The sequence below is a fragment of the Poromitra crassiceps genome (genome assembly GCF_964638095.1).
Source record: "Poromitra crassiceps genome assembly, chromosome: 23".
NCBI lineage: Eukaryota > Metazoa > Chordata > Actinopteri > Beryciformes > Melamphaidae > Poromitra > Poromitra crassiceps.
The window spans coordinates 16,995,270-17,010,269 of record NC_139639.1 but is presented as its reverse complement, the minus strand read 5'-3'; the positions used below and the strand labels follow the sequence as shown (position 1 = coordinate 17,010,269).

At 45.2% G+C, this 15,000-nt stretch overlaps 1 protein-coding gene across 2 annotated transcripts in view; it reads right to left on the bottom strand.

Moving 5' to 3' along the window:
* The window catches only part of abi1b (abl-interactor 1b), a 41,222-nt gene that overhangs the window by 18,491 nt on the left and 7,731 nt on the right, over positions 1–15,000 (bottom strand). For both annotated transcript variants that reach the window (XM_083659418.1, XM_083659419.1), the window contains exon 2: positions 13,563–13,730. In XM_083659418.1, the coding sequence (XP_083515544.1) occupies positions 13,563–13,730 (168 nt within the window). The remainder of the gene's footprint in view (positions 1–13,562; positions 13,731–15,000) is intronic.

Sequence of the window (15,000 nt, the reverse complement as noted above, 5' to 3'; positions counted from 1 at the left end):
AAACGGAAATGGAAAAATACACATCAAAATCAATCCACAGATGAAAAACAGAAACAGGACTTGATTTTTATCTGCTGCTGAAGTCTCTGTGTCATCGAGAGAGAGGGGAGAGAGAGAGATGAGAGAGACAGACAGATAGAGAGAGAGTGGTGGAGGGGGGGGGGGGAGATGAGAGCCATACAGAGAGAGGGGGGGAGAGATGAGAGACAGACAGACAGAAAAAGAGCAGAGTGACAGACAGATAGAGAGTGGGGGAGAGAGAGAGGGGAGAGAGAGATGAGAGACAGACAGAGAGAGGGGGAGAGAGATGAGAGACAGACAGAGAAAGAGGAGAGAGACAGACAGATAGAGAGTGGGGGAGAGAGAGAGGGGAGAGAGAGATGAGAGACAGACAGAGAGAGAGAGGGGGAGAGAGATGAGAGACAGACAGAGAAAGAGGAGAGAGACAGACAGATAGAGAGTGGGGGAGAGAGAGGGGGGAGAGAGAGATGAGAGACAGACAGAGAGAGGAGAGAGAGATGAGAGACAGAGACAGACAGAGAGAGGGGAGAGAGATGAGAGACAGAGACAGACAGAGAGAGGGGAGAGAGATGAGAGACAGAGGGGAGAGAGAGATGAGAGACAGAGAGAGACAGAGAGACAGAGGGGAGAGAGAGATGAGAGACAGACAGAGAGAGGGGGAGAGAGATGAGAGACAGAGGGGAGAGAGAGATGAGAGACAGAGAGACAGAGTGGAGAGAGAGATGAGAGACAGACAGAGAGAGGGGGAGAGAGATGAGAGACAGAGAGAGACAGAGAGAGGGGAGAGAGACCGAGAGTGTTACGGGAGGAGGAAAAGGGTTAACGTTTTTCTCAGCTGAGAGAGAGAGGGTGCGGTAGAGAGTGAGTTAGAGCGTGCATGGAGTGAAAGCCGACAGGGATTGCTCACATGGCGCTCGCTATCAAATGCAATTGGAAAATGTGAGGCGTACTGAGTGGACAGTGTGAGAGAGAGAGAGAGAGAGAGAGAGAGAGGGGGATTCACATGCAGCGAGGCACTCCCGCCCCCCCGCCCCCCCAGAACTGGCCCGCGGGTCGGTGTGTGGCCGCCAGTTGAATAGGCCTGCTTGCTGCTTCAAGGCGTATATCGATTCGATACCCAGGCCAACTTCTCTTCCTTGGAAACATGTCTGGGAGCCTGAACTACTGCTGACCCATCCTGCTCTCCTGCCTGGCCTATACCCTGGGGACCATTTGAAGAAGCCCCCCCCCAACACACACACACACACACACACACACACACACACACACACACACACACACACACACACACACCAGGACCAAATTAAAATAGCAGTGACCTCCATCTCCTCTCCGATTACAGTCAGCATCACTCCCAGCAGCCGCTCACAGCGGGACGAGCTTCACTCAGCAGACTTTATGAATGATAGATGAAACCGGAAAGGAAGGAGGGAGGAAGAGAGGGGAGGCTGAGCCAAAGGAGGTGAAGGAATGAGGGAGGATGGACGAGTGTGTGTGTAACTGTGTGTGTGTGTGTGTGTGTGTGTGTGTGTGTGACCGATGCCATTTTTTTTGTATGTACGTATCGTCTCCCGAGATTCCTGCATGTTAGATCCTGAAGTAGGGCTTAACAACATGCAAAACAAAATCATAATCATAAATCAAAAATCATAATCATATTTTTGGCAGATATTGCCATTGCGATAAAATACAAGTCATGATTTTAGTGGGAATGGTAATTTTTGTATTTCATTTTCACTGTAAAAAATATACATAAAAATTATGAGGTGATTTTTGCTGGGGTCTGTACCAAACATGCAAAGTCTGTGAAAGAGCTGTTGCACACCTAAAAAAAACTTTAAATCAGGTGCGTAGGATGGAAAATGAACTAAAAGTAGAGAAAATCCCGCATGACACTGACCTTACTGGTAAACTCTTTATTAGAAGATAAATAGTTGTTTCCCTATTTATCTTCTAATAAAGAGTTTACCAGTAAGGTCAGTGTCATGCGGGATTTTCTCTACTTTTAGTCTGTACCAAACAAACAAGTTGCCTTACGTCAGCAGAATATGATTTGCAAGCCGGAGCGTCTCTGTAGCACCACAATACTTAATTTAAGGGTATGATGTTGTGACACATTTTACCTTTATAAAAAATAAAAATAAAAACTCAAACTGCAGCTCCTGCGATTTGGACATTGCACTTGGCCTTATTGCGATTTCAATAATATTTTGATGAATTGTTCAGCCCTATCCTGAAGACACTATATGTACATGTGTCATATTGGGTGTAAGTGTGTGTTTCTATGTGTGTGTGTGTGTGTGTGTGTGTGTGTGTGTGTGTGTGTGTGTGTGACCCAGTCAGCAAGGAGGTCACACATCTATCAGTCAACCCAGCAGCCCCACGGCTGCGGCTGCCTCTCACTCTGGGAGCTGCAGATGAGGAAACCCACCCGGGAGATTGAAACTCTGATAGACAAGTCGACTTTATTTTTATTTTTTGTTCCTCTGCTGTCGGTGTTGTGAAGTCGACCCTGCCTGGGGGGGGGGGGGGGGGGCGCCGCTGTCTGCCGTGCAAAACTGTCTCTCTTGACATGTCACATGACGTGACGTGAGGTCTGTGCGCCGCGTGCCAGATATATATAGACAACATGCTACGCTCTTATTTTTAGGACAGGAAACCGAAGAACCAACGAGACCAACGAAGAAGACCCGCCTACTTCCTGCCAGAGATAGGCCAGGCGAGCTTGGAGGGCAGATGGTAGAAAGGGGGAGAGAGAGAGAGAGAGAGAGAGAGAGAGAGAGAGAGAGAGAGAGAGAGAGAGAGAGAGAGAGGGAGAGAGAGAGAGAGAGAGAGAGAGAGAGAGAAGGTATGGAAAGCTAGAGCTTGAAAGAGAGCCTGAGAGAGTGAAAATGACGGGAAATGGATGATGAGAGAGGAACGCGGTGACGGGATAGACGCTGAGAATATTAACTTATCTCAATCGGCAGATAGAGAGACGTGAGAGACAGCGCACGTCCGCGGTGATGGATGGTCGGCATTTGGTAAACAACATGCGCCGTCACAGCTCACTGCATCTAGAGCGTATTACATTAGCATTGAAGAACTGTCCAGAATTCCACTTGACAACGAGGTGAGCGGGCGAAGTGCACCGAGGAGCATGTAAAGAGCAGCACTCCTGCAACTACTAGGCTGTAGATCCTACAGCTTTCATCTTAATACATGACTGAAGACTGACAAACTCAAGTGCCATCTTAGCTTATGCTAAGTGTGACCGTCTTCACGAAACGTCTAGTCATAACATAACTGTTATTGAACCTTTTGAGGAGGACAGAGACGTCTTTTTGCCCGTCCCTTCGTCTCTCTGTCTCTCTTCTCGTGCCATCTCGTTACAGTAATAAACATCAGTGTGGGAGCAGCTGGTGGAGCTGTGAGGCCGACACGTTAACAGCTGTTTTCATCGTTTGGGCTTGTTGAATCTCTGCTCGAGTCAAATGCTACTCTCTCGACGCCTCAGCGGCACATTCGCAGAACTGACACTCTGTCAAAGCAGCTATTTTGCGTCATATTAGTAACGCGGCAATTTCCAAACAAAGTCCTCTTGGTAGGCCATATTGTGACTAGCATTTTCGTTTACTTCCGTTCCCACGGCAGGGGCACTACACACTTTTTTCTCCATAAAAGAGATCTATAGGTAGAAAGTACAAATAAAAAAGTTCTACTCGTGTTATCCTGCAGTATTTTTATAATCAGTGGTCAAAGACGGCACTATTTCTTACTAGGCGTACTAATCTGTGCAAGGGGAGTGGTGTGGTTTTGGTCACGTGGACCAATCGCGTAGCCGCTTTATTCCCTTGCCGTAATAACATTAGAGCCATGGCGACCACCAGTTCAAGCAGCGAAGAGGGGAAAAAGAAACCAAAACAGCGGAAAAAAGTGCGTAAAAGCCGGGAATCAAAGGACTCCAAACGATGCTATATGCACTTTTTGTCAGTACAGAATGAGGACGTGCAGGATTTTACCCAGACAAGGTGGGACACTTACAGGTCTGTCGTCAAACAGTGGCTTTGTCTGGACGGCGATAGTAAAGTTATCGCTGAAACTTTTAAACATTGCGTGGACGTGGATTTTGACCATGTTCCCGAGGACGCTGGATTTCACGCGACGTGTTACCGTCGCTTTATTTGTAAAAGACGTTTGGGTTTGGCTGAGAAACGCTGCACACAGATGGTGCAGGGGGAATAAGAAGAAGAACCAGATGCAGCCGCAGCCTCGGACAGCATCGGCCCCGACGGAGCCACGTCTGAAACCCCCCGAAAAAAACTTCGGTCTCGGACAGGTTTGCCCGTCCGTTCTGCTGGCCCTGTCCTTCCAGCCATCTGCATCATTTGTAAAAAGGTGGACAAATATATTACTGTTGGTGGAAAACGGAAGAAGGATCAACTTTCACAAGCAGAGACAGTGTCTGCAGGTAAGCGACCCCCCCCCTCTCTCTCTCTATCTCACACACACACACACACACACACACACACACACACACACACACACACACACACACACACACACACACACACACACACACACACACACACACACACACACACACACACGGGACTGAAAAACATGGAACAAGGAAGTGTGCAGATAGACAGGCAGAAAAGGCGGTGGTCTTTGATTCTGGCTGATTGATTCACTACTTTATTAGCTAACCCTAACCCAGGAATGCATGGAGGTCAAGGGGGCAGGTCACAAGTGCCAGCTGGCCCATTGTTCACTGTGTTATTTACAGCCCCCAAACCAACACACACACACACACACACACACACACACACACACACACACACACACACACACACACACACACACACACACACACTCACACACACACACACACACACACACACACACACACACACACACACACACACACACACACAGAGAGGGAGCATTTTCTTTTATTGCCTTGATCTCCTTGCCCCCCCCCCCCCCACCTCTTTTTTCTTGTAATAACAATACAATGGATAAAAGATACAAAAACAAATGTCACCCACTTTTTTTTAATTATAAAATGTGTGATTTGACAGTAAAGCTGATTAGAACTTTTTTTTGTTTTCAGGCCAGTTGCGGAAGGCTGCTGAAAAGAAGGAAGACTCTAGCGTTCTTTTGCATATCAAAGACAAAGACTGTGTGTCTCTGGAAGTGCGTTACCACAGGTCCTGTTACAGAGAATACACAAGGTCCTTGTCAAAGTCTACGGCAACACATACTGCAACCACAGATGAAGTGTGAGTTATTACATTGCATTAACACTGCACATTTCAAAAGTAAGGCTTTGACCTACAACAAATACTATTTTGTCTGTCTTTAGATACAATGTTGACAGCAGACCTCTTTGCACATGTTAAGTATTTTTTTGTCTGCGTGTGTGTGTTTTCAGAAATGAACAACCCTTTGCTGCCAGCTACAAGATATTCTGCGAACGAGTCATCCGTCAAAGGATTATCGATAAACAAGAAATCCTGAAAATGAACCAACTAAGGAAGAAGTTCATAGACATCGTTAAGAAGAATGAGGATATTGATGCTTCAGACTACAGGTAACTGTGTCCTTGACAGTTCAGTAAACAAAAAAGAACCTCTTTCATACTGAAAAGTTTCCATTTTATTGATTTATTCGCTCACAAGAAAGGCTGACAGTATGTTTAAATGTATTTGTTTCTCATTGTGAAAAAAATCCCTTTATTTATACATTTGTGCTCGTCTTTTTCTATATTTTCATTTTGCAGGCAGGATAAACTGAAAAAGCGGTTGGCCCGTGATTTCCCCCAGCTGGTGTTTCACAGCCCTGCAACGCGCAACATCTCCAAACTGGTTTTTGTTGAAACATTATCAGCAGATACACTGTTAGACAGGCTACCGCATCCATCAGACACGACAACAACTGAGTCAACCGAGGTAAGCCAAGCTGAAAGTGACAATGAACACACATCTGGACAAACTACAGAGCACACAAGGACACTGTACAGTGCAGGACTGATATTGAAGAGACTTGTGAATGAAACTCCCGGGATGAAATGCCCCTTGCCTCCCACAGCAGAGGATTTGAATGTTTCTGACGCAAAATCTGTTGTGCCAGTTGAACTATTCAATGTGATTTCCTGGATTATAGGTGCAACAGAGGAACCAACACTAGACCATGTTGATATTCCTGAAGATGTGAACCTAAAAGTTTTATCTGTTTGTCAAGACATTGTGTATCTTGCTTCTAAAGGTCGGAAGCAGACGCCTAAGTCACTGTGTCTTGGTCTAACTGTTCGCCATTTAACAGGTTCATCCAATGTTCTGTCACTACTGAACAGATTAGGACACTGTGCTTCATGGAACACAGTTGTCAGTCTAGACACTAGCCTAGCGTCACTACAACTTCTAGAGGGCAGAGACAAAATCCCTAAGGGGTTCTCAAAGAAGGCACCAACCATACTGGTGTGGGATAACATCGATTTTGGGGAGGAGACACTGTCAGGTCGTGGAACTACTCACCATACAAATGGCATTATGGTACAAAGTTCTGTTGTTGAAACAATGTCTAGACCAGACAGACAGCCACTGCCGAAGTCAGTTTACACATTCAAAGCACCTCCTAGCATCCCGCTACAACACTATCCACAGACTAAAAGACAAGGGCCACAGAACTTGCTTCAGGATGAAAGTGTTCCATTGCAGGTGGAAACGTACAGGTTGAACACTGTGTCTGCTGCCAAAACAGAACTGGCATATGTTTTAGTGAAGAACACAGATGCTGAAGCATGTACAGTACCAGGCTGGACAGGTTTCCACACAATGCTACAAAGTGATGCCACTCTACCTAAGTGTAAAAAAAGCAAATGTGAAACTGGAAGATGTTCATGCATGTCTGCAAAACTGTCTTGCACTGATTTATGTCACTGCCAGGACTGTGAAAATGTGTCAAAGGAAACAGAAGAAAGAGGTACATGGGATGATGACTCTGATGAAAGTGATAGGGATGAGTAACCCAACATGTTACTATGTAGGCCTACTACTTGTTTTGTTCAAGAATTATTAAATTGTTAAAGAATTGCCACACTGCCTACATCCAGTTAAATGCAATGCATAAATGCAAACAGCACAGACTACTTACACAGCCAACAGAAGGTTTTATTGTGATGCATTTGTATGCTATTTTGTATTTTCATACATTTCCTTGGCGGGGGGGGGGGGGGGTGTACAAATGCTGTGACACTTTGTGGTACTTGAATAAATGTTTCATACCATATGTTGTAATAATTCTGACCTCTAGTACTTTAATTTTTAGTCTTGTCCATTTTTTGCATTATTCCAATTTAGGGGGCGTGGTAACATTTTGATAGATTTTCTGCCATTTTGGTCCAAGGTGCCCTGATTTTCTTTTCTACCTTTCATTACACAGTAGGTTGAGACATTTTCTATGTATGAAACATAAGCTTTTGGCACAATTTACTGTGGAGGTTTCATTGTACTGGGTGGCAAACACTTAAGTTGAAGCATATTCTTTAACAAATATGCTACATTTCATGATCTAAATTCACATATGAGTAAACTAAAGGCACCAATACTTGTTTCAGATGTTAAGTATATGCATTTTAGCATTTATGACATTTGAGAAAGATTTTGTGTTGCCAAAAACACATTTTACAAGCAAAAACAGCAGCACAAGATTTTCGTTTTTTGGTTATAAACTGTTTATACATTTCTGGCTTGTGACAAAATACTGCAGGATATTATGAGTAGAACTTTTAACCCAAAGTCCAGAAGGGTATTGTCTATGAAAAAATGCATTGAATGAGTAGTGCCCATGACATGGGAACGAAACTCATTTTCTAAGCACTTTTTCATGGGTCCCAACACGGCCTATGGGTCGCGGGGTAATTTTCGCAACTGCGGCGCAGCAAATGTATGACAAGGGGCTGATTCTACACCGGTCTGATCCAAAGCCATCGAGAGTGAGCGATGCCCTCCCACTCAGCTTCATCTTCTACATATTACAGCAGAGGCATCTCTTTCCCTCTTGCCCGTGCGTTATTGGCAGCGAGAGAGTATTGTCTGTATTGCGATTTCAACGTTGTGTCAACAGACTTGTGTATTGAGATTTATATATTACAAAAATGGGGGGGGGGGCATTTGCCTTTATTAGACAGGACAGTAGGCAGACAGGAAAGGTGGGGGTAGGCTTCGAACCCGCGTCGGCCGCGCGAAGGACCGACCCTCCGTGGTATATGCGTGCTACCAGGTGAGCCACCACGACGCACGTCTGTATTGAGATTTCAACGTTGTGTCAGCAGACTCGTGATTCAACGTCGAGCTCATAATATGGCTCGGCGGCTAATCCACAAAGACAGAGAATGGACGGACATAATCTACGACGGGGTTATGATGATGAGTGTCTGCATCTGTGTCATGATCAGTGTTTGGCATCGACACTGGGATGTAACTGCAGGTCGATCTGGCAACTGGAGGGGATTTGTCTCCATTCAGACGGAGCTCAAATCCTTTAACAGGACTGCAGAGGATGAAGAGGCACAAGTGGGTCAGCGTACAGATGATGAATGACAAGACAGGTTGGGGAGGGGGGGGGGGGGGGTGGTGGTGGTGTGTGTGTGTGTGTGTGTGTGTGTGTGTGGGGGGTGGGGGGGTGGTGGTGGTGTGTGTGTGTGTGTGGGGGGGGGGGGGGGGGGTGGACCAATCATAAAGCAGGCTGACTGAAAGTGGGACTCTTGGAAATAGAAAACAGGGCTAGAGACGAGAGTGACTCATGAGAAGAGTCCTGTGATGATGCTGTGCGTTGCAGCACTTAAGGTCTTTGCACACACAGTCCGATTGTTTTCGTATGCGTGTTTTTTAATCCGTCATCTGAAAACACAGAGGGTCCCAGCTCGCAAAAATCTATTGACTGATGCGAAAAACGCAGAAAATCGAACCTCGTCCGAAAACTTAAATGACGGACGTAATTGTCAGACTCGGTGTGTCAACGATGATTGACACAAATGAGGTCGTATTCTTTCTTTTTTTTCGTGCGTCAATTTCGGACGAAAATATGGACTTGGTGTGCAAAAGCCTTTAGCGTTGGTTAGCTGTGCTTTGGGACGAGGTGGCAGAAGTGAACACAAAGACACTGTGGGCGGAGAAGAGAAGACGCACAACTATACAAGGCAGCAGCTGATACAGAGCGAGAAGAGGTGCTCTTCCTTCGCTTGCCTTCCGATACAGTAGATACCCTTAATTTGCTTTCCTTGTCGCATTTTGTGTCAACCTCCTTTCCAGGGGGCTTTCGACATCCTAGAGATGCTACGTGAAGACATTTTTTTTGCACAAGTCGTGCCAGAAAAAAAAAAAAAAACCCAACTTCTTGGCACAACTGTGCGAGCTAAAAAAGAAAGTCTCACTGCTAGGATAATGAATTGAAGCCCCTGGGGAGATAGCCTACATGTAAGAGACACAGCCAAACACTGACTGAGGACAATAACAAGGTGACCGATAACCTGAACACAGTTTTACTTTTGACCTGTGAAGGCAGGAACCAACAGCAAAAACACAATCAAAGCCAAAAATGTGATTAAAAAAACACAACTCGTGATTCATGCAGGTATCCATCAAAGACTTCACAGGACCACACGAGAGAAAGACAAGCAATTACGGTCTACAATCATTTGCCACTTTTAGATTCGACTAATTATATTTCCTTTTTTCACCAACATTTCGCCAAGTTTCCGGCTAACAAATGTTTTCAGTAGGATATCCATGCCTTTTCATCTCTCCATCATGTTTGTCTCACTGGCCTCCATAAAGTCTTTATGAAGTTGTCACATGGCCATTAACACTGAATGTTAAATAGTGGATAAATCAATGGCTTCGACGCCCTATTATCATTTCATGGTAGAATGACATCCAACTTTTGGTAGGAAAGCGAGAATGACCTTTATCTCATATGACATGAAGAGACGATTCAAAGAATAGCTTATGGTGTCCCTCTTATTGCCCTGATCTCTTAGTCCCACATGTAGCAGACACTAACTGATATACGTGTCAGCTTCTGTAATAGGATGCTGTCATCTGTTCACATCACTATGTGCTTATAGAGCGCCCGGTAGCACCATTACCTCCACCGGAAATTATGGCGGTGAGGAATTCCAGCAGCAGTGACCATATCTGACGATCAATAGCTCAAAGACTCTCATGGCAAGTGGTTTGACTGCGGGCCGTCGGTCTCACAGCATGCGGGGTGAAGCTGGAGCTTTAGCATGCTAACCAGGCAAGAGTGCTGGCGTCAGGCTTTCACTTCATGCCTGACACGGCTTAATGGAGCACACAGGGACAATCACTGGCTGACAGGCTTTGGTGGCCGAGTGCAGTGCAGAGAGAGAGGGAGAGAGAGAGAGAGAGAAAGAGGGGTGGAGAGAGAGATACATGGAGAGAGAGAGAGAGATACAGAGAGGACTGCTGATGAAGCAAGTGGGACTGAAGAGGGGTAGCAGAGGGTTGGCAGATCCAGCATGATCCATGCCCCCCCGCCGTATCTGTCTGTCTTTATAACGTGTGAATGTAGACACACACAGTAGACTACTGTGTGTCACACAGATACTGTTACACTGTTACCACTGTGTGTCACACAGACACTGTTACACTGTTACTACTGTAGTAACAGTGTAACAGTATCTGTGTGACACACAGCGTAACAGTGTAACAGTATCTGTGTGACACACAGTGTAACAGTGTCTGTGTGACACACAGTATATGTGTGACACACAGTGTAACAGTATCTGTGTGACACACAGCGTAACAGTGTCTGTGTGACACACAGTGTAACAGTGTCTGTGTGACACACAGTGTAACAGTGTCTGTGTGACACACAGTGTAACAGTGTCTTTGTGACACACAGTGTAACAGTGTCTGTGTGACACACAGTGTAACAGTGTAACAGTATCTGTGTGACACACAGTGTAACAGTGTCTGTGTGACACACAGTGTAACAGTGTCTGTGTGACACACAGTGTAACAGTGTCTTTGTGACACACAGTGTAACAGTGTCTTTGTGACACACAGTGTAACAGTGTCTGTGTGACACAGTGTAACAGTATCTGTGTGACACAGTGGTAACAGTGTAACAGTATCTGTGTGACACAGTGTAACAGTGTCTGTGTGACACACAGTGTAACAGTGTCTGTGTGACACACAGTGTAACAGTGTCTGTGTGACACACAGTGTAACAGTGTCTGTGTGACACACAGTGTAACAGTGTAACAGTATCTGTGTGACACACAGTGTAACAGTGTCTGTGTGACACAGTGTAACAGTGTCTGTGTGACACACAGTGTAACAGTATCTGTGTGACACACAGTGTAACAGTGTCTGTGTGACACAGTGTAACAGTATCTGTGTGACACACAGTGTAACAGTATCTGTGTGACACACAGTGTAACAGTGTATGTGTGACACACAGTGTAACAGTGTCTGTGTGACACACAGTGTAACAGTGTCTGTGTGACACACAGTGTAACAGTGTAACAGTATCTGTGTGACACACAGTGTAACAGTGTCTGTGTGACACACAGTGTAACAGTGTAACAGTGTCTGTGTGACACACAGTGGTAACTGGCTGTGGGTGCAAGATTTTATTGGACTTAAATAAGCGTAAGCCACAGACAAAACAAACAAACAAAAAACACAAAAACACCACGATCCACGAACATCCCACCAATCATCCAGAAATAAATAGCTTTTCGCTCATGTTTTAGAAACTGATATCTAAATAACTAGGAAACAATTTGGAAAAAATGCATAACCCTGAATAAATGTATTGTCATTTAAAATAAATTGCTTTTTATAAATCTATCTGAATTAACAAATGCAAAATTCTGCATATAGTACCAATGGGTGTTTGTGCACTATGTTTTATGAACCACAAGACATTTGCATGTTTTTTCCTCTCTACATGTTTATGCATTTTTGCATTTGCATGAAATACATCTGTATACATGATGAAATACATGCTGACTGGGGAGAAACATTCCTCTTTTCTGGCCTGAACACACTGTATCTGCACTGATTGGTTAGCCTCTCTTGGTCTGAACGCACTGTATCTGCACTGATTGGTTAGCCTCTCTTGGTCTGAACGCACTGTATCTGCACTGATTGGTTAGCCTCTCTTGGTCTGAACGCACTGTATCTGCACTGATTGGTTAGCCTCTCTTGGTCTGAACGCACTGTATCTGCACTGATTGGTTAGCCTCTCTTGGTCTGAACGCACTGTATCTGCACTGATTGGTTAGCCTCTCTTGGTCTGAACGCACTGTATCTGCACTGATTGGTTAGCCTCTCTTGGTCTGAATGCACTGTATCTGCACTGATTGGTTAGCCTCTCTTGGTCTGAACGCACTGTATCTGCACTGATTGGTTAGCCTCTCTCCACACAACATGCATTCAGATGGATTTGTATACTTTAACAGAAATTCTGTGAATTTGAAGGAGCAAAGATTGGATCTCGAAACAAATCAAGCAGGGAGGGGCGGGTGCGGGGACCCGAAATCCTACATTTCCCACAATGCACTGGGCTCGCGTGGCCTTCGTTTCCACGCCCACCCCTCAGGCATTTGGCTGATATCAAACTCCAGTAGGTGGCGGTAATGCACATATATGCTTGCCAACCGCCATAAAAGTCAAAGAAGAAGAAGAAGAAGGCTTCGACATAAAAACATTTAGTAGAACAAGAAAAAATAAAAAATAAAATTGCCTCCAAATTGCACCAAATTTAAACGGTAGTATATATCTCGGGAGATGTCTTCATAAAAAAAATGAATGCATTTTAAGGCATTTTCCAAGGAGTTACGCGCATCTGATGTTGTAACTATTTCATGTAAAAATGTGTAAAAACGGGTACATTGCTCAGCGTTGATTTCGTTACTTCAACGCACCTACTACTAGATGTAAAATTTGACGAGCTTTCCAATGCCGCCAGTCCCGTGTCTGTACGTGCTTCCGTTCCCGAGATATGGTCTCTTTGCAAGGAGCTATGGAAAGCTAATATTAGCTACCGTAGGCTAGGCGGTGGAAAAAGATAGCTGCCTTTTGTTTTTCTTCAAGACCTCTGAAGGGGCGTGGAGGACCTCTAGAGGCGGGACCATGGCGGCACAGGCCCACAAGTAGTGTAGTTCATAGGTGCTCGACTTCCGCAAGGCGGACTTGGCCCAGATGACGCAAAACGCGTCGGCTGGGCCAAAAAATATGTGAGAGATGGTTGATATCTCTGGCTGTGAAGAACCAATTTCAAAAATTTCAACGGATTCGAAAACCTTAGGGGCGTGAGATTTAATATATATTCATATTCCCCACGGGAAAGCCGTCCTTTAACCTTTGGCATTTAAATGAATTCAAAAATGCATTAAAAGGTCTCCATGTAAGAAGAGATATTGTATTCTCGATGGGACCTTCCTGGATAAATAAAGGATAAATAAAATTAATAAAAAATTAAAACATGTTGAGGATGTGTGTGTTGGTTCATCTCTGACCTACCTGGGAGATGTGGTTGATGGAGGACTCCATGCGTCGCAGCTGCGAGGCCTGGATGTCCAGTAGCTGCAGCACATTGTTGGCTAAGGCGTTGATCTGGTAGGCCACGCTGGCCAGGGACTGGGTGGTGTAGGCCTTGGTCTCCTCCAGGGCCTTCCTCTTGTCTTGGGCCTGGTGGGGGGGAGAGGGGGGAGGAAGGAGAGAGCAGAACAGAAGACAGAGGAGAGATGAGTGGGTCAGTGGAAGGCAGAAGTGGTTCAATGCCGTGCGCATGTTAAATACTGATGATGCAAACAAAATCAACATGGCAGATCCTTCCCATTTCCTGGACTGTCACTCGCTTGTATACCAATGTGTTTCACTAAATATTGAACAGATCAGTCAAATCTCTTCATTGTGTTTCAACATTGTCCGGTGTGGACGACCCTTTAGATTTACTCTAAATTGAAATCTGTACCAAATAAGAGCCATTCCTCAGCTGCAACACTTAGGGGGAGTGAGAAACAAAATTAGCCCTCACTGCTACAACGAAACCTAGTTGTTTCATTTGGCACAGCACTCCCATGATGGCCATCATCACTATCCTTCCATCAGTCCTGTGACTATTTATTTTGCAGGAAACTGGGCTCTTTGAGGACGCTACATTCTCAGCTGCTTCCCCCGGCCTACACAGCCTGGCTGAGTGAGACCTGCAGCAGAGGGAGTGAAGCAGAGTTCACTCACGAGGGAACAACTTTGTGGAATGCAAAGCAGCAGCCTAGAATTGGACAACAATAACTTCCGGATGACTAACATGGATAACATGGACAGGTGCACGGTGGGCGGGAGCTCGGCCCGGTGGGCAGGAATGCCAAAACATTTAGGAGCCCAAACCTCCTCCTCCCTGTTGAGGGAACCATCTGTTTCACCCTGCCTTGTATAGCATTGGGGACTGAATAAGTGAGTCTACATATTTATAGTTTGCAAACAACATACAGTAGGGACCATGCGACCTCACACACACAACCACTCCGTCAGGGGTTGCCAATGTTTTTCAAACTATCCCCCTATCAATGTTGGAAGATTTCTGTAACCCACATTTAAAACTAATCAGAGTCATGGTTTATGGTTATAATTTCAATGCAAGCACACATTTAGTCTGGACGCACAAATATTGGATTTTGTTCACATTGCTATTGAATCTTCAAAATCAGATATTGAAATGGACGTGCGCACAGCTTTCTCAGCAGTCTGGACGCAATACAGTCAGCCACCACAGCACACAAAGGCAATGAGTTAGTATGTAATGTAAAGAGATGAAGAGGACGAGAGAGGGATACAGATTCAACAGAGAGAAGCACAACAACCGCCAGCTTCAAGTCGAGGGTCGATATACAGCGATGTGGTCTCTCTCATGAAATCCAATCTTTCCAATCGATCTGAAAAATGCCATCAAAATGGC